Below are 22,271 nucleotides of genomic sequence, written 5' to 3'. Positions count from 1 at the left end.
TGCAATATAGAAAACCTAAATGGATGGGTGACAAAACGAAAACAGGAGTTGAACGAACACATTAGTTAAATGGCAGAGGATAGGATAGTACGAATAGCATGAGATAAGTCACCAAATGGACGAAGGATTATTGGCAGACCAAAAAAAGATGGTGCGATAATTTAAACAATTTAGGAGGCTAATATTGAAAAAGAAACAGGTTTTAAAGCCTACATACAAGAAGGAAGAAGAAGGTATTTAAGTACTACCCTGGCCTCCTAGAAGTCCAGACCGTATTCCTGTAGATCATTTAAGTCACAACTAGAGAAGTGTAGTTACGCAAAATTATTGCGCGTTTGAAACTGTAGTGATCTTAGAGCAGGAGGTGGTAAACTAGTGGGACCATATACCACAAAACGAGATCGTTGCTTTTATTTGCAATATATGCAAGAAAGGAAAAGTGCTGTTATTCCAGCTCGAAGAGGAACAACGCGATTTTAGTATCCATATATTTAAATTATTTTATGATTTTGATGTGAAAAATATCTTACTCCGGACTAAAAAAAATTTAAATATTTATTTTTTGTTAAATTAATCAATATTTTGGAACTTTGGAACTGGATGATATGTAAACTTGTTTTGACAACGGATTCGTGATCAGCTTGTAAAAACAAGACATATCTTGGTTAGTTTTTGGTCATAAAACTTTTTTACTTCCGGTGAAAATTTTTGTTGACTTCCGGTTTAATTCGATTTACAACTTTTTTTACACAGAAAAATGATTTTCACACCAATAAGATTTTCTTTCCCCTTTGTTTATGTTTTGTTAATGAACATACGATAAATTTTACTTCAAATAAACGTAGTTTTCGGGTAATTTTGCGGTGCAGTATAATAATATTCTACTACTAATTTTTTACTACTAATATTAAGTAGATGCAAAAGTATTCATAAATATAAATTACAATTGTGTAATTATAGCTTGTTTACAATTTCATATTACACATATGTACATGTGTATATAAATAATAATTACCTTTCCACATTGGTTTTCCACGTTGACAGTCACCAAAATTTCCAGGTCATTGGTAGATAGCTCTATTAGAGATATTATGTTTAGGTAAACATTGCAAATCCCAATAAAATATACGGAAAAACATCAACCACATTTTGAAACAGAGATGGATTTTAATTCAATTTAAATCAATTTACTTAAATTATGTAAGGAATAATAAGAATTCGCTGTCAATCGCTAAACAATAAACCATAAAATTGGAATTTGTAGAGAAAAAAATAGAGAAAGTAGATCACGATTTTTACTACATTATCCTTATATGTAATCACGATACACAGACTATATTTACTTTACGAAGAGTACTCAAACATACTTCGCTTACATTAATTGTTTAATTATGAAACTTTATAATTATTCATAAAACGAATATACCACTTAGACCTATTTGTAGTACCATGAATTCTCCTTGTAGTGAACTGTCAAAATTTTTATTAAATATGATACAACCATTTGCAAATAAAAATGACACATTTATAAAAAATCCACACTTTTTAAATAAATTATCAATATTGAATTTATTTCAAGTAATATTTTAGTAAGTTTTGACATAAATAGTTTAGTTACAAATGTACCATTAGATAAGATTTTGAATATAGTCAAGGCAAAATTAGAGAGTGATGATACATTGACAACTAGAACAAGACTAGTAAACCACAAGATAAATAACAACCAGAATGCCCACTCTAGATGCCGGCTTTGAAGTTTGTCAGTACGCGATCGCCATATTTTAAACGGAAACATAGACTCGAAATGAGAAATTTGTGACAAGCTAAGACAGAACTGTAATTTAAATTTTTAGAGATTAATAATTTAGTACATTTGAAATAATTTAATCTATTCTTCAACTGATAGTAAGAATAAAATAGTGCATATTATGTCTATAGTAGCTGTAAATAAATTAAACCGGGTTAATTTTTCTATGCACACCAGATAAAATGTCACTGAATAGCACTGGTTCCGTTTACAACATGGCTGATTCCGTCTGCGCGAACGAGATGCGCGTACTTATTTTTTCAAGCAGAGTGGGCATTCTGATTGTTTATTATTCTGTGACTAAATATAATATCTGTAATGGAGTTATTGACATTATGTATTGATAATACATATTTTCAACTAAATAATGAATTCTATAAACAAAATTTTGGTCTAGCAATGGGCTCTAGTTTATCTCCATTATTAGCCGATATATTTATGGAAGATTTTGAAACAAACATAATTTCTAAACAATATTTAAAATCCACAGTATGGTGGAGATATGTAGATGATGTATTCTCAAAATGGCCTCATGTATCAGAGTTGTTGGACACATTCCTGAATGATATAAATGATAAAGAAGAGACACTAACATTTACCATGGAAAAGGAATATAAAAGTACACTATCTTTCCTGGATGTTTTAATCTCTTCGAACGATACTGGATATGAGACTCAGGTGTATAGAAAACCAACACACACCAACAGATATTTAAATTTGAAACTAAATCACATTATTGATATTAAAAAGGGAATTAAATCCTTATACGATAGAGCCAAAATTGCTTGTTCTATCGAAAATTCGTTCTTGGAGGAAAAACATTTGTTAACATAATGTTTTATTAAAAAACGATTATCCTTTATCGTTTACAAATAAGGAATTTTCAACAATCGACCAAATAGAGCACTTAGAACGAGATCCTACAGCATACACAAGGAATAATACGAGGAAAATAACAATCTTCTTCTTATAGTGCCGTGCACCTATAGTGCGTTGGCGAATTATCTTAAGGCCAGACGTCTGTCTTTTGCGGCATGCAAAAGATCGCCAGTGTTATTTATGCCTGTCCAGTTCTTTATTGTTCCGTAGCCACAACATTTGTTTGCGACCTACTCCTCTCCTGCCTTCAATCCTTTCCTGAATGATTAGTTGAGGGATTGCGTATTTTTTTTCCTCGCAGAATATGGCCGAGGTATCCAATTTTTCGTACCTTGATCAAATTGAGTAGTTCTATCTCAGTATTTGCCTTTCTTAAGACTTTCTCGTTTCTCACCCCTATCTGTCCATGGTAAGCGGAACATTCTTCGCAACGTTCACATTTCGAAGGCCTCCAACTTATTAATAGAAGGTACTCTTATTAACGTCCATGTTTCCATGCCGTATAACAATATGGACCATACATAGCATTTAACAATCCTGTAGCGGAGATTGAAGGAAAGATTGCGGTTACATAGTAGCGGTTTAAATTTGATAATAGCTTGTCTTGCTTGTTCGGTACGGCATTTAATTTCTTGTTGATGATCCCATTGGTTATTCATCATCATTCCCAAGTATTTGAATGTTTTCACTTGATCGATTGGAGCATTATCTACTAAAAGTGCGTTTTGTTTATTGCCATGCATTTAGTTTTTCCAACACTTATCTTCACGCCATATATTTTTCCTACGGTGTTTATTTTATTTAACATCAACTGCATATCATGTTCATTGGCTGTTATTATCGCGGTGTCGTCGGCGTACCGAATCTTATTTATCGGGAACCCATTTACCTTTATTCTACACTTAGAGCCTTCTAGTGTCTCTGCAAAAATGTTCTCCACATAGAGATTGAAGAGCATAGGAGACAAAATACACCTATGTCGCACCCCTCTTAAAATTTCAAATTCTTCAGTGTTGGTTGATTTGTTCAGTCTCACTCGTGCTTTTTGATTCCAATAGAGAGTCCGGATAACTCTATATAAAATAACAATACCATACATAAAAGGATTGTCAGAAAAACTTAAAAGAATAGAAAATAAATTCAACATTTCAACAACATTCAAAACAACAAACACATTGAGATCTATTTTGTCTAAAACTAAACCTAACAATGAACAAGAAAGGACAAAGAATTGTATTTATAAAATACCTTGTGAATGCCATTAGTTTTATTTAGGTAAAATATTAAGGCAATTAAATGATAGAATAAGTGAACATCAATCTTATATTAAAAATAGAGAATTTGATAGATCTCAAATATGTAAACACGCATGGTATAATGAACCTAGGGTTCAATGGAATGATTCAAGTATAGTCCTAAAAACAACGGATGGTAAAAAGAAAAAAATCATAGAAGCGGCTGTAATTATGCTAAATGAGGCCAATTGTGTCGCAAATTCCTCGGCAGAATGCAGTAAGATCTGGTTACCCATATTAAAAGAGGAAGTTAATAAAAGGAAAATTCCAGTATTAGTAAATAACATATCGAGGATATATCATTTATGTTTTTTAAACCCCAAACATACAAAATCAGAATTTGGTGTTTATTGAGAATAAACTAAATAATGTAAAGCCAAATACTAACCATATTGGGATAGTATTATGATGTTTTTTCCTGTTTTTTTCCTCATGATTTACTATGGAATCACTAACAGGAGAATTTTACTGTCATCATGGCATGTAGTTTCTTTTTAAAGACGAATTTCATGCTATGATTTTTCTGACGGATATTCTCAAGTTAAAGTTGATTTCATGTAATCGAATGAACTATCTTATAATAAAGTCGTCCCAGGAATGCAACTCAGCAATATTGGCAGTATCATTTTAAAGCCGTCTAATTTAAAATGTATAATATATGTCTAAATTGTCACTATAAATGAGTCAAATAAAATTAAATTATTAGAAGAATTTTTCACCAAGTAACAAAAAAACAAATTTTGTTTAATTTATTAATGTTTTTATTTTGAGAACTGTTTCCGAAGTAGACATTGAAATGTCAATTAACTTACTTTAACCTTCAATTGTGGCGTATTCCCTTTAAAATAGTAATGAAACTTTTAGATCTGATACGGCTAGGCCGTCCCTGTGGCCTAAAAAATAAACTGCACATTCAAGACCACAGTCTGTTCATAAGATTCTGGATTCTAATCTGTATCCATATTAGTATAAAAAGGCAAAAATTTCTGTGTGTCACATAGTCAGTAATAATTTTATAGTACAAAACAAGGTAGGTGTAAAAATATTATTATTGCATATTTATAAACTCCGTTTTTATTCTTATTTAAATTTAAATTTATTGTAATTCAATAAAAGACTTCATCTATCGCTGGCTGCAGCAATTCACACTTTTTGTATTTTACATTTATAAGGTATTTGTGAAGTGTGAATACATTTACAATTTTTTATTTAATTTTTATTATTAAAATATTTTAAATGTTATTGGTTTCTTCTTTTACCAGCTAGGGTGTCGGATTTTTTGGAGCGTTGGTGTCTATTCTTATTTTTATTTATTTTTTTTTTAATTATTTTTTGTTTCTCGATGTCATTTTCATTTCTGCGTAGTTATACCTCTAGCTTTACCTGCTTTTTGTCAGCTTTTTCTGGCTTGTCTTCACTTTTGTTTATGTGTATAATAATAATAATAATAATATTGTTTATTTACTTCCCATTATACAATATAAAACATGTTACAATATAATAGTTCAATATAATTTAAGTTAAATATTTTGTACAAATAAATAGTTGTTAGTAAATAAACAATGAAGAAATTCCCTGATGAACCAGAGGTTGTGCTCAGGGATTAGACTCATTTACACTATTCAATATTTGTTCTACAGTACCATCAGATTGATAATATAAAATATTGTTACAAAGTATATAGTACAGTATTAGTTATATGATGAATTTAATTAAAGATCACATCCAAAATTTCTGATCCAGTGTTCTTAAGAGCGTAGGCGCAAAATTTCGGGCCTATGCTTTTTAAACGCATTCATTTTATTCGAAATCTGAGAAAACTAATAAGTATTTTTGAAAAATTTAAACGCAGAATTAAAGATTACATTATTACTGAGGGCCGAAAGTCCCTGAAAACTTTTATAATGTTTATTTAAGTAAATTACAGGGGTGAAAAAGAAAAGAAAATTAAGTGTGATTTTTAATTTCAAATATCTATTTAAAAGAAACTTTTTGTTTATTCTAGGGACTTTTGGCCCTCGGTAATAATGGAATCTTTCATTCTGCGTTTAAATTTTTTAAAAATATTTATTAGTTTTCTCATGATTCGAAAAAAATGAATGCATTTAAAAAGCATTTGCCCGAAATTTTGCGCCCACGTTCTTAAGAAATTTTATAAAAATGAATTTAATCATGTTGAATGCGTTGATTTTTCATCATGTAGGTTTTATAGATCTCGGGTAAATAGTTAAATATTCTAGGAATGGAGTATGTGAAATTGTGTTTTCCAATTGATTTATAAGCACTAGTAATTTGGACATAGTCATGAACTTTTTTTCTAGTGCTGTAAGTATGATCTATTGATTTTATGCGTTATTTTTGTATGTAAGCAAAATTATGTTTAACAAATATAACTGTCTAATCTTAAAAATACCTGCTTGCTGATAAAGAAGTTCTGATGAATATAAGCGAGGTTTTTTTAGCATAATTTTCAAAAACCTCATTTATAGTATTTCGAGTTTATTCAAATGAGAAGCATATTTACACTCCATGTTAAAATGGTATATCTAAGACGTGACTCTATCAAAGAATTTAGTATATTTCTCCTATTTAGCCATTCTAAAACCTTTATAGTTAAACGCCTTAAGACCCTGCGGGAGACTGCGTTCCCCAGAGACCTTACCACCAAACCCAATTATGTTTCACTCCCATTCTATCATGATAGTCTTTCTGGAGATATTCGAAATCTCATCCAACGTTCGGTTGAAAACACCCATGTTTCTTTCAAAGTACCCAACAATTTGGGAAAACATATTTCTAATTCCAAAGATCCTATCAATTATATGAACCGGAGTGGAGTATATAGACTTAAATGTTCAGATTGCAATGCCACCTACATAGGTAGAACATGCAGATATCTTTCCTCACGCTCTCTAGAGCACATAAAAAGAGAAAATACTTCCACTTTCTCTCAACATCTCAAAGAACACAACCACACCCTCAATATCCCAGAAGACGTTTCACTTATCCACAATATCTCCCAAAAAAATTTCCTCAAATTAGATTTATACGAAGATCTTGCAATTCTTAAAGAAAAACAAAAAAGCCCAAATTGCGTCAATCATGTTTCATTCAATCGAGATTTTCTCCCTCTTCATCGTCAACTATTCTCCTAACCCACATCCCCAATTTACTTCTACAATTCACAATTTTCTCAAAAACACCTTGATTTTCATTCTCTTTACTCAAATTTAACAGAGCCACCCACAACAATTTCATTTTACTATTATAGTCAATATAGACCAATAGTTCATTCAACTTACCAACTTATAACTTAATCTTTTATTTTTCCTATGTACCTAGTGTTGCTTTATAACAGATAGGGCCTTTTCTCAAGTTATAAGTTGAGTACTTTACGATCAATACATTACAAAACCACTTCCAACCATCAAATTTTGTCCATTTCATATACTTGTCAACACACAAAATATAACTACATCACTCAGTTTGTTAACACCCAATCAGATATTTATATTCATGAACTTACAACTCAAGAAGTTTTACATTTACCAGGTACCAAATGTTGTTTTTTGACATACAGGGCCTAATATAATTGAGTTATAAGTCAATTTTTACATGAACTTTATATTTCAATAGTTTTATTTCATTCATTGAATAACATTCTCACATATTAAATATATTAATTCCTATACTTTTTCAAGAACCCAACTTTCCACCTGTGTCTAGTTTCCATTTTCCAGGTACCAAATGTTATTAAAACATAAAGGGCCTTATATTAGAATTTTTTCATCACACCACTTGACACTGTATAGTTGGTTGCCTAACTATAATCACATAATTTTCTCACCACAATTTCATCTCACATACATAATTTAAAACAATAACATTGATGGTTGATACTGTTATAATTTTATTTTTATTTTAACTTTCACAATTTTTAAACAACGTTGGCTTCTGTCTTAAATAGACATATACAGTTACACTGACTGCTCTGTCACAACTTCCGTCATAGCCTGTCAAGATTGTCATTTCAATCAGTTGCTTTAATAAAGTCCTCGTAGACATACCGTCTCAGGACTTGCAACTTAATGTAGAGTCATATGTCGCCATGTTACCACTCCAACGGTAACTTTACCATCTTAATTATAAACTAGACATAATGTAAACTAAATTTTATTTAGCAATTTTTAAAGGGTTTTTACCCCCATATTTAGTGGCTATTTCCATGTATTAACCTGTAAGTATTAACCACATTTTACATTAACCTTAGTCAAAACTTAAATTATTTCATGTTCTTCTTAATTAAGTGGTTAAATACTTTTTAGGACACTGATGATGGAATACTTATTCCGAAAACGTTTTGTCAATTTAACATAGCCCAAATGGGTTTTTTATATACCTTTTTATAAAGGATTTTATTGGAAAATTTTATGGTATACAGCCAAATACAGGAACTTAGTTTCCTTGTGGACTTTATAGTTTCTGTTTCTTCTAAAGTTTTAAGTTTATTCCAAGAATCACTAGTGTAAAGTGTGACAGTATCGTCAGCAAAACAAATAACTTTCCCATGTATTTTCATTTCTGCTAGATCAATTACATATATATATATATATATATATATATATATATATATATATATATATATATATATATATATATATATATATATTGAAAACAGTAAAGGACCCAGTACCTTGAGACACACCACACCCAATGATTTTGTTAGTACTTACTTTGTTATTAATTTTGACAATTTGCGATCTATTTTTTAAATAACTTTGAAATAGTAAGTACGGTATGCCTCTTATTCCAAGATCATTCAAAGCTACTAACAACTGCTGATAACCAACAGCGTCAAATGCCTTAGCTAGATCCAAAAATATCGCTAAAGTAGGAAAGCTATTATCCAGCATCGTATATAAATAATCAGTAGCGGACGTGGAATATCCCTTCTTAAAACCAAATTAGTTTGGAGACAGCAGGTTAAACTTTGTAAGATATTGATTTACTCGTTCAGCTATGGCCTCTTCAAAGATTTTTGCAATGCTGGTAATAAGTGATATAGGACGATAATTTTGCATCAATTTCACCTTTTTTAAATATAGGTATAATTACAGTTTTTTTTAAATGGCCAAGACATGTACCATGTTCAAATATTTTACTCATTAAATAAGTTATCGGATCAACAATATAATTAGAAATTATCTTTAACAGATCGGCGGAAATGTTGTCTATGCCAGGAGATTTTTTTGGTTTAAGGGAATGAATATTACTCTGAACTTCTGATTCCGTTACGGATTTTAGGAAAAACGTGTAGTTTTTGGAGGATCAGGAGAAGAGGATATTTTAATATTTCTAGCAAGCGTACACCTTATATTAGAAAAATAATCATTAAAAATATTGCTAATATTTTGACTATCAGTGATTACCTTATTATTTTAATTTAAAATGGAATTAATTTCACTTTTTGTACTATTATGATCTAATTTCTTAATAATATTCCACAGACCTTTAGAACTGTTTTTATATTTTGTAATTTCCGTATAAAAATATTTTTTTACCTCAATAATTCGCTTATTTAATTTATTTGCGTAAATTGTGTATTCTTTTTTTAATGTTAGGTCATTTGGGTTGTTTATAAATTTTCTGTAAAGTTCACTTTTTTGCCATCTGTCATTCAGATATTTCGCTTAAACTCACATATTTTTTATTTATTTCTTTGGCATTTTTATCGATTAATGAAATGAGGGTGTCGGTAAAAAAAAGTAAACTTCGTGTAACCTTCTGGCTAAGGTCTAGTATTAGGGTTTTCAGGTCGCGCAAGCGCCCCTAACAACGACTACTTTCGTTAGCCGGGACCGACGGCTTTACGTGTCCTCCGAAGCACGGTGCTAGCTCAGTTAAATTAGAAATTGAAAATTTTGTTGGTGCCGGGATTCCAACTTGGTCCCTCCAGCTTTTTAAGCCAGTAACATAGCCACTGAGCCATGGCTGTCGGTAAAATTATTTAAGAAATCATTAAGACTATTCATATCAGAACAGTGATCCCAATTTTGAAAACTAAGATCTTTTTTTAAATCATCATAATTAATTATTTTCTTAAACTTAGTTTTACATTCAATATAATTTTTTCCAAAAGATAAACTTACAAATGGTGCTTTATTATTAGTCACAGAGAGATCTAGAACATCTTAGAAAGCATTATGATTGATACAAAACTTACTTTTTACAAAAATGTGGTATTTACAACTACGAGAATCGCCCTGAAGCCTAGTATTTTTATTTATTATTGATAAAAAATTATGTTGACTCAATATACTGAAATACTCAGAAGACTCTGGTGCCATATTTTTGATATTAATATTAATTTCGCCCAATAAAACATGATATTTAGAAACAAATATTAGGGATCTCTAAACATTTATCTAGACCAATACAAAAATTCTCTTCATCTGTCGATGGTGGTCTGTAAGTTAATGATATTAGTTTTTTGATTATATTTACCTAATACATATAGTTATCTCTAATACCAAACATACACTAATGTTTACAATCTTCCACGTAAATCTTAAATTCTTTTTTATGTATACAGCGACACCATCATTTTGATTTATATCCCCTTCAGTATATAAAATGTTATAATTGTCTATTTGAAATAAAGATATATCACTAATAATCAAAGTTTCCTTTAGATATATACAGTCAAAATTAAGTGTCATCTGCTGTTGTATATTGAATCGTAACTGATCTAGATTTTTATTGAGGCTTCTAATATTTTGGTGTAAAATGGTAAAATTATTTTTACTACCTTTAAAAAATCCGCAGTTAACTTATTAAAATCTTCAATGTATTTAGGATTATGAGTAATTACGGGAATACATCACGATTCTATGGATCCAATTCTATGGATCCATACTATAACAACAACTAAAAAAATTTGATAGTGAACCTAAGAAATAATATTTGTCTTACAAAATTCTAGCACTTACTGCTTTGCTGCCGAGTCTTAACTCTTTTTTTTTTGGTACCTGAAGTAGAGTTGTGTCTTGATTTTGGCTTTTTTCCTTCTTCGTGTCTATCTTCGTTTTTGTGCTTCTCCACTCCTCTTAGTACTTATTTATGGTGTATAATTTTTCTTTTCCGAACTTTTTTTTATGATTTACTTTTATCAGTATCTGATTCCTTTGTCTGTTTTTCAGTCAGTGTAGTTATCAGGTTAAGGTTTTGTTGTTGGGTAGCCTCTTCTTTCTATGATGAATTCTTGGGCATAGCTAAGGTAAATTGTGAGATGCTGTTTTTAAAAAAATATTTTAGAATTAAGTGTTGGTGTTTCTGGTGCACTGCGTGGTTAAGGTTTTTCTGATTGAATATCAGTTTAGTCTTAAGCAGAATATTTTTTATTATTTATGACCAAGGATCTGCCACAAATTTTAGCATAAATTTGCTTTTCTCTTGCTAGTTTAAGATGTGTAGTGAGAAGGTTTTGGTCTTTGTCCTCGTAGCATAGATCGTGATTTATATAAACATTGATATGACGTAATTTACTACAGTTTTTTAGTGTTATATTTTTCTTGAGATAAGATAGAAATTAGAAATTCAACTTTAACTGCGTTTTTAGTTCATATTTTTATTAGATAAATATTGTTTATTTTGCAAACTGACATGACTTTAAGCCCTCGTGGAACAAGTTAAGTACTTCTGCAATTATATCTCCGTTTTCAGGTTTTTCTATACCATATATCAGTATATTAGTTTTTCTCATTTGCCTGTCTAACTGTCAGGCACTGTATTATGTTTTTCTTCAAGATACTTTACTTCTTTGTTTATTTTGTTTGCCAGTGTTCTTGTTTCATCTTTTATTTCTTGTAATATAGAATTTTATAGAATCTTAATACTTTGATATTCTTACCCCACAAATTCACGAACATCAAATAATACCAATCGCACAGAATGAATGTTCATAACCAAAAGTCCTGGTTTAGTCTTCAAACAGTTTAAAAAAAAAACAATACTTCCAAAATTTTTTTATTATAGATAACCAAATCCTATTATGTATTCAAAAATATAAAAATATTTTCACAATATCATCTTTCTTTCAAATAATGTTTTATTCTTTTTTAGGTACTACAAAATGGTGTCCAAAGCAGTATTACTATTATTAGTTGTTATTCCTTTAGCATATTGCAGAATCTATGACAAATGTACTTTGGCGCGTGAACTACTTCACGTTTACAAATTCCCTCGTAAACAAATTCCAACTTGGATTTGCATTGTCCAGCATGAATCACAATTTAATACTGCTGCCATAAATACCCAATCTCATGATAATGGCCTGTTCCAGATTTCTCAATTATATTGGTAAGTTAATTAGTAAAATAGAAACAATAGAAACATAATATATATATATATTATAATATATTCTATATTAGATATAGATATATATATATATATATATATATATATATATATATATATATATATATATATATTATAAAAGATATTAATATCTACTGCAACATACTAAACAATATATAATATGATAGATCTTAACATTTAAACACAAACTTAGTAATTCTCTAGTAACTGTACCTATAATTTTATTACACTCGTAAATATCAGTATTGCAATAACTGATTACATACCATCAATTACATTTTGTAGATCAATTTATCGTGTTACTGATTCTTTCTCAATTCTGTACTATTAATTCCCTCTTTCCACTTTATAATATGGATAATAGTGTCATAGTAATTGTTTATTTTAACCGACTCACTAAAAATTGTACAATGGGAATTCACTCTATAAAATATTGCGGTTACCATAACTCCTAAATAAAATCAAACAAATATGTCATTTATTTAGATATGCTAAAAAAATTTAAATTTTTATTCTTATAGTTGTAAGTATTAAAATATTCACTTTATTTACATATAATAATCAATTATTCTAATAAATTTACAGTTTTCTCCTGAAGAAGTCACAAAATCGTGACGAAATATGGAGACTGAACAAATAGAGTTTTAATTCCTGACCGATTGCTGATACTATAAATCAATATTTAAAACAGTACGGTCGAAAAATAATTTGAAATATATATATATATATATATATATATATATATATATATATATATATATATATATATATGTATATATATATATATATATATATATATATATATATAATATATATATATATAATATATATATACTCTTCCGGGTTGAACCGCGTCGATTATCATTGCGCCTAGCTTTCGACATCCTCTTCGATGTCTTCCTCAGGGCTTCCGAGGTCTCAGTCTCCCGAGCCAACAGACACTACTACACTGATGACTAACCAATACATTACCGGTAATGCATTGGTTAGTGATCGGTGTAGTAGTGTTTGGGGGCTTCCCTACTCTTCATTTGCCACAAAATATTAATCCCTTCCTCTCCTAGAGCCTTCCAAACCTCCACAGTTATTTCATCAGTTACCTGGTCCTGCTACGTTACCATAATGACTCGAAACTTCATCTCTAGCTATTTTCTGTAATACATTCTCATTTGGGATCCCGAATCCTCTGTCTCTCCTTTAGTGTTCTTCATTTAGCAACTGTCTAAAGTACTTATACCATCTTTGCTTTATTTCAACATTGGTTCTGAATAATATGAATCTGCCACATGTAGGTAAAGTCCTTTGATGACTTGTCCCTTGCTTTAGCTATGCTGTATAACCTTTTCATTTCCATGGGTGTTTCCAACTCTTCATACAGCTGTGCGGACGATCTTTCCTTATAAGTAGCTACAGCGTGCTACCTTGTATATATCCTTATCTTCCTCTCTTTTAGACCTGTTATACCTCTTTCTAGCCTTTTTCTTTTCTCTAACCTTCTGTTGCCTTTCATCGTTCCACCAACAAGTTACTCCACCACTTACTCGCACCACAACTTTACTGTTTGCTTTCCACGAGACAACGTGATGTCGCTTACGGGGAACGCCTTAGCCTCTAAACTGATTTCCATGGTTTTGGCAAGATTTTTACTACCAGATGCCCTTCCTGACGCAAACCCCCCTGCTTTCTCCGAGCTTGGGAACGGCACTGATAGTTACAGAGCTACTCAATTTACCCAGAAAATACCAGAGGCGGAGTTCACTGGAATATAGATCAATAAATAAGGAGATAACGAAAGTACTTAAATAATGACAAAAGAATGCGATCAAGATTGAAAATGCAATAGAAGAAAAAAAAGTATAAAGGTTATACGAAAATGAGATCATACAGGAAATTAAATTGTCTATTATAGTATAGAAACAACTGTATTTGTTAGACGGAGAGGTAACATGAATTTATTATGTTGAATAAATATCCTGGACATAATAGGAGATGAGCATATATCAGCTCTGAAAGAGATGAAAACTAAGTTTTTGTTGATCTATATGATCACCCATAATTTTCAAACTTAATAATACTGAGTACTACATGGGTATTTGTTATCATTTGTTATATTTATTCTAAATGCTATCCGTTTTTCGGGACCAATAAACCTATATTGTTCTAAAGCTATTTTTTGTCTGTATTTAGTTTTTCTGAATCGCTTATTCTAATGTATTCTAAACCGAATAAATCTTTAGTAACAACTTTTTGTTATTGTTCTTGATTGTTACATTTTCAGGAGTTTCTAGCATACTTGTGAATGAAGTATTTTGGATGTTTGAGGAATCACTCTGATCGTCTTCTAAATCAATAACTTCATCGCAGCTAGAGTCATGCAAACTAAAGGATGAGTCAGAGTTGCTACTATCAGGGTCTAGAAAGGTTTTTTCGGGCGATTTTTCGGTTGAATACCCGAAGTGGAGGGACGACAAGAGTTGCCATTTTCAGAATTCAGACATACTTCTTTTGAGCCATTTGCTTTATTACTATCGATGTAATATTATGGTTGTAATATTATGGTATTATGGATGATTATATTACGATGGTAATATATTATTACCATCTGTTTTATTACCAACGTTAGTTTCTGACAATGGCACATTCTCTTTATCTTCCTAATGTTGGTACGTGATAGTACTAGGAGCAAACGCTATCTCTTTTGGGTTAAATGGATAAATTCCTGTTGAAGAAAACCCAGATTTTATATTAGACGGTTTCATTGTTTTGTACCAAACAGTCGAAAAAATTGCCCCAAATCTTTGTTTAGTAATAATTGCTATGGATAGAAAAATATTTCATAATTTCATCATCCCAGTAATATTCAAAAGCTCTAAATACAGCTTTGTCCATTGGTTGGAGCTCGTGAGTAGTATTACTAGACCTGGAGGTAATGAGTCAACCCATTCTGGCTTACTACGTTTACCCTGAAAAAGCACCATGGGAGAGATTGCTGTACCAAGAGCATTACCATAAGAAACGATGGTAACACTTTGTCAATGTTCGTTTTCAACAACATGTACTCTTCTTGCGCCTTTTTGTGCCAAAACCTTCTGCTGATGGTGAAGTGTTAACCTGCAACGTTAACCTGAAATGTCCATTTCTCTTAAAATACCTTCCAGCTTAGTAAAATGATCTTTTACAATAACTTTATTAGGCTTTTGTGCCCTAGCCGGATTTAAGTTTTGTGCTTTCTTAGGCCTTATTTGAGGATTTCGCTTTATTGTAAAATATGATTTTAAATATTATATTTAAAATCATCTTTTACAATGAATTTATTAATCTTTTGTGCCCTAGCCTGATTTAAGTTTTGTGCTTTCCTAGACCTTATTTGAGGATTTTGCTTCATAAAACCACGTAGCCAATAACGACCAGTTATTCCTTTTCTTTCTTGAAAAGCATTTGGAATTTCATTAAGTTCTGTATACTGATATACACACTTACAAAGTACCCTTGCAGTAAGTGTAAAAGTAAAAGACGGATAATACATTTAACTAATTTTGCTTCTTGGGCATTTGTGAGTATAGTTTTTCGCCCTAGACAAGACTTTACTTGCTTTTCCTCTTCTAAATATTGTCGAAGTATCCGCCTTGGGATGTGATATGTACAACTAGCTGTGTTAATTGCGGTTCCATTTTCCACCGCTCTTAAAGCTGCTGAGAAATTTTCTTTGGTCTAGTTGCCTCGTAGGCCCCTGCACTGATACTGAGGCATTTTTGATTTCTATAACAAAAGAAATCATATCAATACAGCAAGTAAAATATTTATTGTAGAGTAATATGGCAACAGGAAGATAAATATGGCCAGGGCGATATAACCCTACTTTTCACCTGGCCATATTACTCAACACTGTATTTTGATATTTGTCTACAAAAAAATGTAATAAATCAAAAACTATACACTAAAATAAGAACATGTACACAATTATTAAGGTCTACGAAACATGTAAGTACAATTAATATAATAAAAACTTACCTATTAGAACGAGTTATGATTTTTTAAAAATTATGGAATTAATAACCAGCTTCTATCATGGCGACTTTTCACAACAATGACGTACTGTGCTGATGTATAGTGAATGTGGGATCATCTGCTTAACAATTTCGACACTAAATTTGTATTACTATGCTAGTATCAAGATTTCTATCGTTTAAACATAAAATAGTAGGAAATTTGTTAGATGGTCATATTACCGTACATGGCCATATTACCTAAACCTACCTTATTTACTATTTTTAATTGGGATTAAACACAATAAAATAAATAAATGAAACGTCAACATATAGGTACCTTAAACTTAAATCGTGGTTAATTCCTATTAAATATAAAAATTAAAAATAAAAATATTTTCTACAATTTTTGTCTTCTCTGTCACAGTTTAATAGTACCTAATATTTTTTTTACAGGTGCGATCCACCATCCCATCCTCAAGGTTGTCATGTATCTTGTGACAGATTAAGAGACGATGATATCCACGATGATGTTCAATGTGTAAGAAAAATATTTAACGAATTCCAAAGAATCAACGGTAATGGTTTCAAAGCGTGGACGACCTATACTCAATATTGTAGGGGAAACAATGATTGGATTATCAATGAATGTCACTTATGAAGACTGTTAATTATGCCTACTTTTATAAATTATAAACTTTTACCAAATTAAATTTTAATAAATACCTACCTTTTTAGTGTAAATATTGGAATTTATTTCAAAACATACGTACTGTAAAGGCGCGTTTTCACGGGTCGATTTGGGTTGAACGATTTGGATCGTTCGACCATAATGCGATCTGTGCCGAAAGCAAAAAGGTTTACACGACAGTCGATGAATGTTGAATTATTTGTAGTACAAAATGGCTACACGTGAAATTCTTAATGTAGGTGTGGAATTAATTTGTTATGCAATTCGAGAAGAAATCGCCAAATCAAACAAAAAGAAAAATAAACGAAGGTGGTGGACCCGACCGTGGATTTTAAGACGAAATACTCATGGTGCATCACAAAGCCTGCTCCAAGAAATGGTTGTGGGAGATCCAGAGGCTTATAGAAATCATTTAAGAATGGATAATGCACATTTTAAAGAACTTTTAGAAAAAACTGCTGGGAAAATTAAAAAAATCGATACAAATATGCGTTAAGCATTACCGGCAACATTTTTTTTATAAATTAATAATATAATTACTTCAATCCATCTATTTAACCCGTTTGATAAATTTAATAATGTTTAAATTATAAGAATAACTCTAAAATTAATAGTAAATAATAGCAAATCAAAATTAAAGGTCTTTTAAAATACCTACTTTTAAAAATTATTTAAAAAAATATTTTTCAGCATTTTTTGCAATAAAAATTTGGTATTTTATATACAGGAGGTTGACTGATGTTATATATTAATTAGGCATGAATGAATCAAGTATATAGCACCTTTTTTGTGTATTATTATTGTGTATGATGTATTATTAAAAAAAAACTGAAAGGTTATTATTATAAAGAGGGATCTGTATAGCTGTAGCTATGCTTGACTTAAATAAAACAAAATTAGATTATTAATTTAACAAATTTTATTAAAATTATCTATATTTTTAAATGTTAATATAATTTGATACATTGCTTTGTATATGTAATATTTTCTAAGTAAGGTTTTACATAAATAGTCTATTTATAAATGCACCATTAAGATGGTATTTTCTTAGATAAAACTTTGAAAACAATTAGAACCAAATTACAAAATGACAGATTAACAACTAGAACCAAATTAAATGTATCAGCTATAATGGAACTGTTGACACGATCTACTGACAACACTTATTTTTATCTAAACAGTGATCTCTATAAACAAAATTTTTGGGCTGTGCTTTAAATCCATTATTAGCTAATATATTGATGGAAGACTTCAAAACAAACATTCCTAATCAAAATTTAAAGCCCACAATATGTTGGAAATATGTAGATGTTGTGTTGGATACATTTCTGATTAATATAAATAAAAGGTAAAAGGAGTCAATAAAATTTACAATGGAAAAGAAATAAAATAAGTCGTTACCTTTTCTGGATGTTTTAATCTCAAAGGAAAATAGTGGATATGGGACTAATGTATACAAAAACCAAACCAAAAACCAAAACAAAAAAAATGAAAATTGCCTGTTCTAATGATAATTCGTTTTTGAAAGAAAAATAAATATTATTTAACATCTATTTTAGTAAAAAATGATTATTCCAGTCGTTCGACATTGATTCGGCGGCAATCGCCTATCAAAAGTAGACAGTCTTTCTACTTCCGTCGAATCGCCTCACTCCGCCGAACGGCCAAGTCGATTTGCGGTTTACATATTCAATTTGCTTTCAATTTAATAATCGATCTAAATCGTTCAATCCAGATCGACCCGTGAAAACGCGCCTTAAGGCTCGTGTTCACGGGTCGATCTGGGTTGAACGATTTAGGTCGATTATTAAATCGAAAGCAAATTGAATATCGCTGTCCCTGTGGAACAATGACGCAACCATGCCCGGGTATCTCTTATGGGAGTGATAGTCCTCTGAAATTTGTATTTCCTAAGGACACCAGAGGGCGTAGCATAAGACAGTGACTGCGCAATACCGCAACCAACAAAACAAGTACGCCATTTTTATTGTGGTTTCGACACAGTGTTTCGAGTTGTATTATTTGCGATTAATAATTGTTTGCTTTTTTGCCATCATATTTAAATAATTACGGTTTTTAACTGTTGCGTTAATGGTTGTAATAATTACAATAAGGATGCTCAAATGCATATTTTTCCAAAAGATAGGGCGGTAAGTAGAAAATGCTGATATAAGATTTTATTTATTTTTTAATAATTGCCTTAAAATGTCCGATGTTGTCCCAAACTTCTTTCTTTCACGTTATGATGTGTATTAGAATTGTTGCCGATATAGAATTAGGTAAAAGTTTTTTAGGAATTAAAATTATCGCCATTAAAAATGTGACAATTCTTCAATGTTTTAAGAACTTTTTCTACAAAACTTTTGTTTATTTGTCCTTTTGTAAAGCACCTCTAGAAATATACTATGTAACATTATTTCACAGAAAATATTAAAAACAAACTATTTATTTTTTAGCTTTATGATATTTGGATTAACAAAATTGGCAGAGAAGACTTGCACAATTCATTTTGGACCAGAAGCCCGCTATATTGGATTGAGATATAAGTCCACCTTGAAATGTGATGCTATTCCTTCTCTGTTTCTGTGTTGTAATTTATATAAACTACAGAATAGCCACTGTTTAACCAACTACATTTAAATACATGTAATTAATGTTTATATAAAAACGTAAAAAAGAAAATAAAGTAGAAAAAGAACCAACGTTTGTTTTATTTTTGTAATCAAACCCTCAATATTAATCTTTATATTTGAAGAATTACGAGAAGATTTTTTAAAAAGATGTTGCTTTCCTAAGGCCGCCAGATGGCGCATTGTCCAGAAATAACCTACACAGTTTCCTATCTATTCAGTAATATATATTCTTTATCTATGGACGCAACTACAAAAGTGTAACTTTTCAGGAGAGCCAGAAATATAAAATTATTTTACTTAATACCTTATGCAATGAAGCATAATGAAGTTACTGGATTAGTATTGCGGTTATACTTAGCCACCGTGATATACTGTACCTCTATTACATATTCGAAATTAATTCTTAATTTTTTATCCCTAAATTTGATCCTCAATTGCAATTACGTCATTGTTTCCACAAAATAACTGAGGCAACAATTGGAGATCAAATTTAGTAATGAAAAATTAATAATTTAGAATTTAGTTTTAGAAAGAAAAATTTAGAATTTAGTTTTAAATATAAAATTCCACAGACATACTCATTTTGTTAAATTTTTGGTTACCTAGCTAGTTTTGAAAGGTGAAATCGAAATAAGCACAAAAAGTCATTGAAAAAGTTTATTAAACAAATCGAAATTTGTAGTAAAAGCAAACAATTTTAATAAAAAGGAACTTAAAAATAAAATTGAAATTGCAAAATCAACGAAAAATTTAATCGTAGAAGGCTTTACAAAATCCAGGAATTATATGTTTTGAAAATAACTGTTTCAAATCTTTTAGTTTGTTATCACCTAAAGGAATTTTTGAAGAGTAAGGCCTACGCAGCTGGCATTTATGTAAAAACAATTCCGACGAACTCCGACCCCTTCTTTTTAGGCAAACATCAACTTTCGTCCACGTTAATTTTTTATAACTTTTTACCTTTTCCTTATAAGTAGCATTACTTCAGTTATTTTGAAGTCACCACCTTCCTCGTCTTTGGTGAAATCTAGTCCCATTTCATTTTACAGTGCTTTTACATCGTAAAACTCAGTGAAATCAACTTCTTTAACGGTTAAAGGAGCTCCTGTTTTTCAAGCATTCCTAATTAATTCAACGTATTGCTCGGGAATGTATATGGGCCCTGATTTGGTTGCCCTCTTCACTGCTTTTTCTATTATGCTGTGAATTGAATCACCTTCATTTTGGGTGTGACCGAGAACAAGGTACTTGTAAGTAATAGAATTGATGTCCAAAGTAAACAGGTACATGGCTATTAGAAATTTATTTTTTTGTTGGTCTCCACAGTTATCGGAATAAAAAATCACATCAACTCCTGGGCTGGTTATTGACAATTCTTTTAGATAGTAATAAACGCAAGATCCGATTTCTATTGCCCCTCTATTCCCCATCAATTTTCATCCATCCCCATTCATTCCAAAAGTAACAGCTAGCTTTATCAATTTCACAAGTGCTATCTGTTTCGGAGACTTGGTCTTTTTTCGCTTTTACTTCTTCTACTGCAAAGTTATTATAACAGTTTATCGGCTGATTTTTCAAATATGACGCATCTGCTCCCTGGTGGCTAAAAGCTGAACAACACGTCTGACAGTGATCTGACGAATGAAGTATCCAAGTTTGGACCCAATGACGACATAAACTCATTTTCGATAAATTTGCAGTTACGTCAATGTTCCACCAGGACAGCGATATCTAAACCATAAATCGACATGAAGGCTGGATGATATATACAGGGTATAGTAAACAAACCATGATGTCAAGTCAGAAGTGCACCAGTTCATATTTTATATTTGCTTGGATTATACGCAAAAAGTTTATTATTTTAAAAATTTAATGACTGTAGGTGACAATGGATTGGATCCCCTCTCGCATGCGACGGGCAAATTTACTAATAATAAATAATTACGCACATATTAACGAAATAAAACTGCATCAATAAAAAAAAAAGTTTATTTGGTCATCCCTAGATTGATATTTGCAAATGAAAAGTTTAAAAAAAATTAATGACGATACATTGTACTAAAATCACAATCAAGATGCACTAGAAATAAATAAACCAAGACACTTGAATGTTACGAGGAACACTCCCGAATCATGATTTACAATGTATAAAGTTTGTAAATCATGATTTGTGATTTATACAATGTATACACATTGTAAATCATTATTTGAGAGTGCTCCTTGTAACATTTAACGTGTCTTGGTTTGTTTATTTCAAGTGCATCTTGATTGTGATTTTAGTATACCAATATTTATGATTACTCTTCTCTTTTTATTTAAAAAAGTCTGCAAACAAAGGATACTTGCGCTATTAATTTTGATAGGTCGAAATTTTTGTTTTGTAAATTGAATCTGTCAAATTATTCCGAGCCGAGCGAATCGAGTCTAAGAATTTTAAATGCGCACTATAATATAAACAAAATACAATTTTTAACGCTTCATACAAAACTAAGTTTTAAACGTAAGATAAACTGGAACCATTGGAAAGTACTTCTATATTTTTGTTTTAGAAAATAATATTTTACTTGTACCCGAGAATGTTGCTGTGGTTATCACAAATTACGT

At 30.6% G+C, this 22,271-nt stretch overlaps 1 protein-coding gene across 1 annotated transcript in view; it reads left to right on the top strand.

Annotated features, from left to right (window-relative positions):
• LOC140435696 (uncharacterized) overlaps positions 1–17,055 on the top strand; it is a 43,028-nt gene extending 25,973 nt beyond the window's left edge. The window contains exons 7-8 of the mRNA XM_072524417.1: positions 12,103–12,339; positions 16,800–17,055. Of these exons, the coding sequence (XP_072380518.1) occupies positions 12,103–12,339; positions 16,800–17,004 (442 nt within the window). The 3' untranslated portion in view covers positions 17,005–17,055. The remainder of the gene's footprint in view (positions 1–12,102; positions 12,340–16,799) is intronic.
• The last annotated feature ends 5,216 nt before the right edge of the window (positions 17,056–22,271 follow it).

Source organism: Diabrotica undecimpunctata, chromosome 3 (assembly GCF_040954645.1).
Source record: "Diabrotica undecimpunctata isolate CICGRU chromosome 3, icDiaUnde3, whole genome shotgun sequence".
In the NCBI taxonomy this organism is placed as follows: domain Eukaryota; kingdom Metazoa; phylum Arthropoda; class Insecta; order Coleoptera; family Chrysomelidae; genus Diabrotica; species Diabrotica undecimpunctata.
This window is presented reverse-complemented; position numbering and strand designations above follow the sequence as displayed.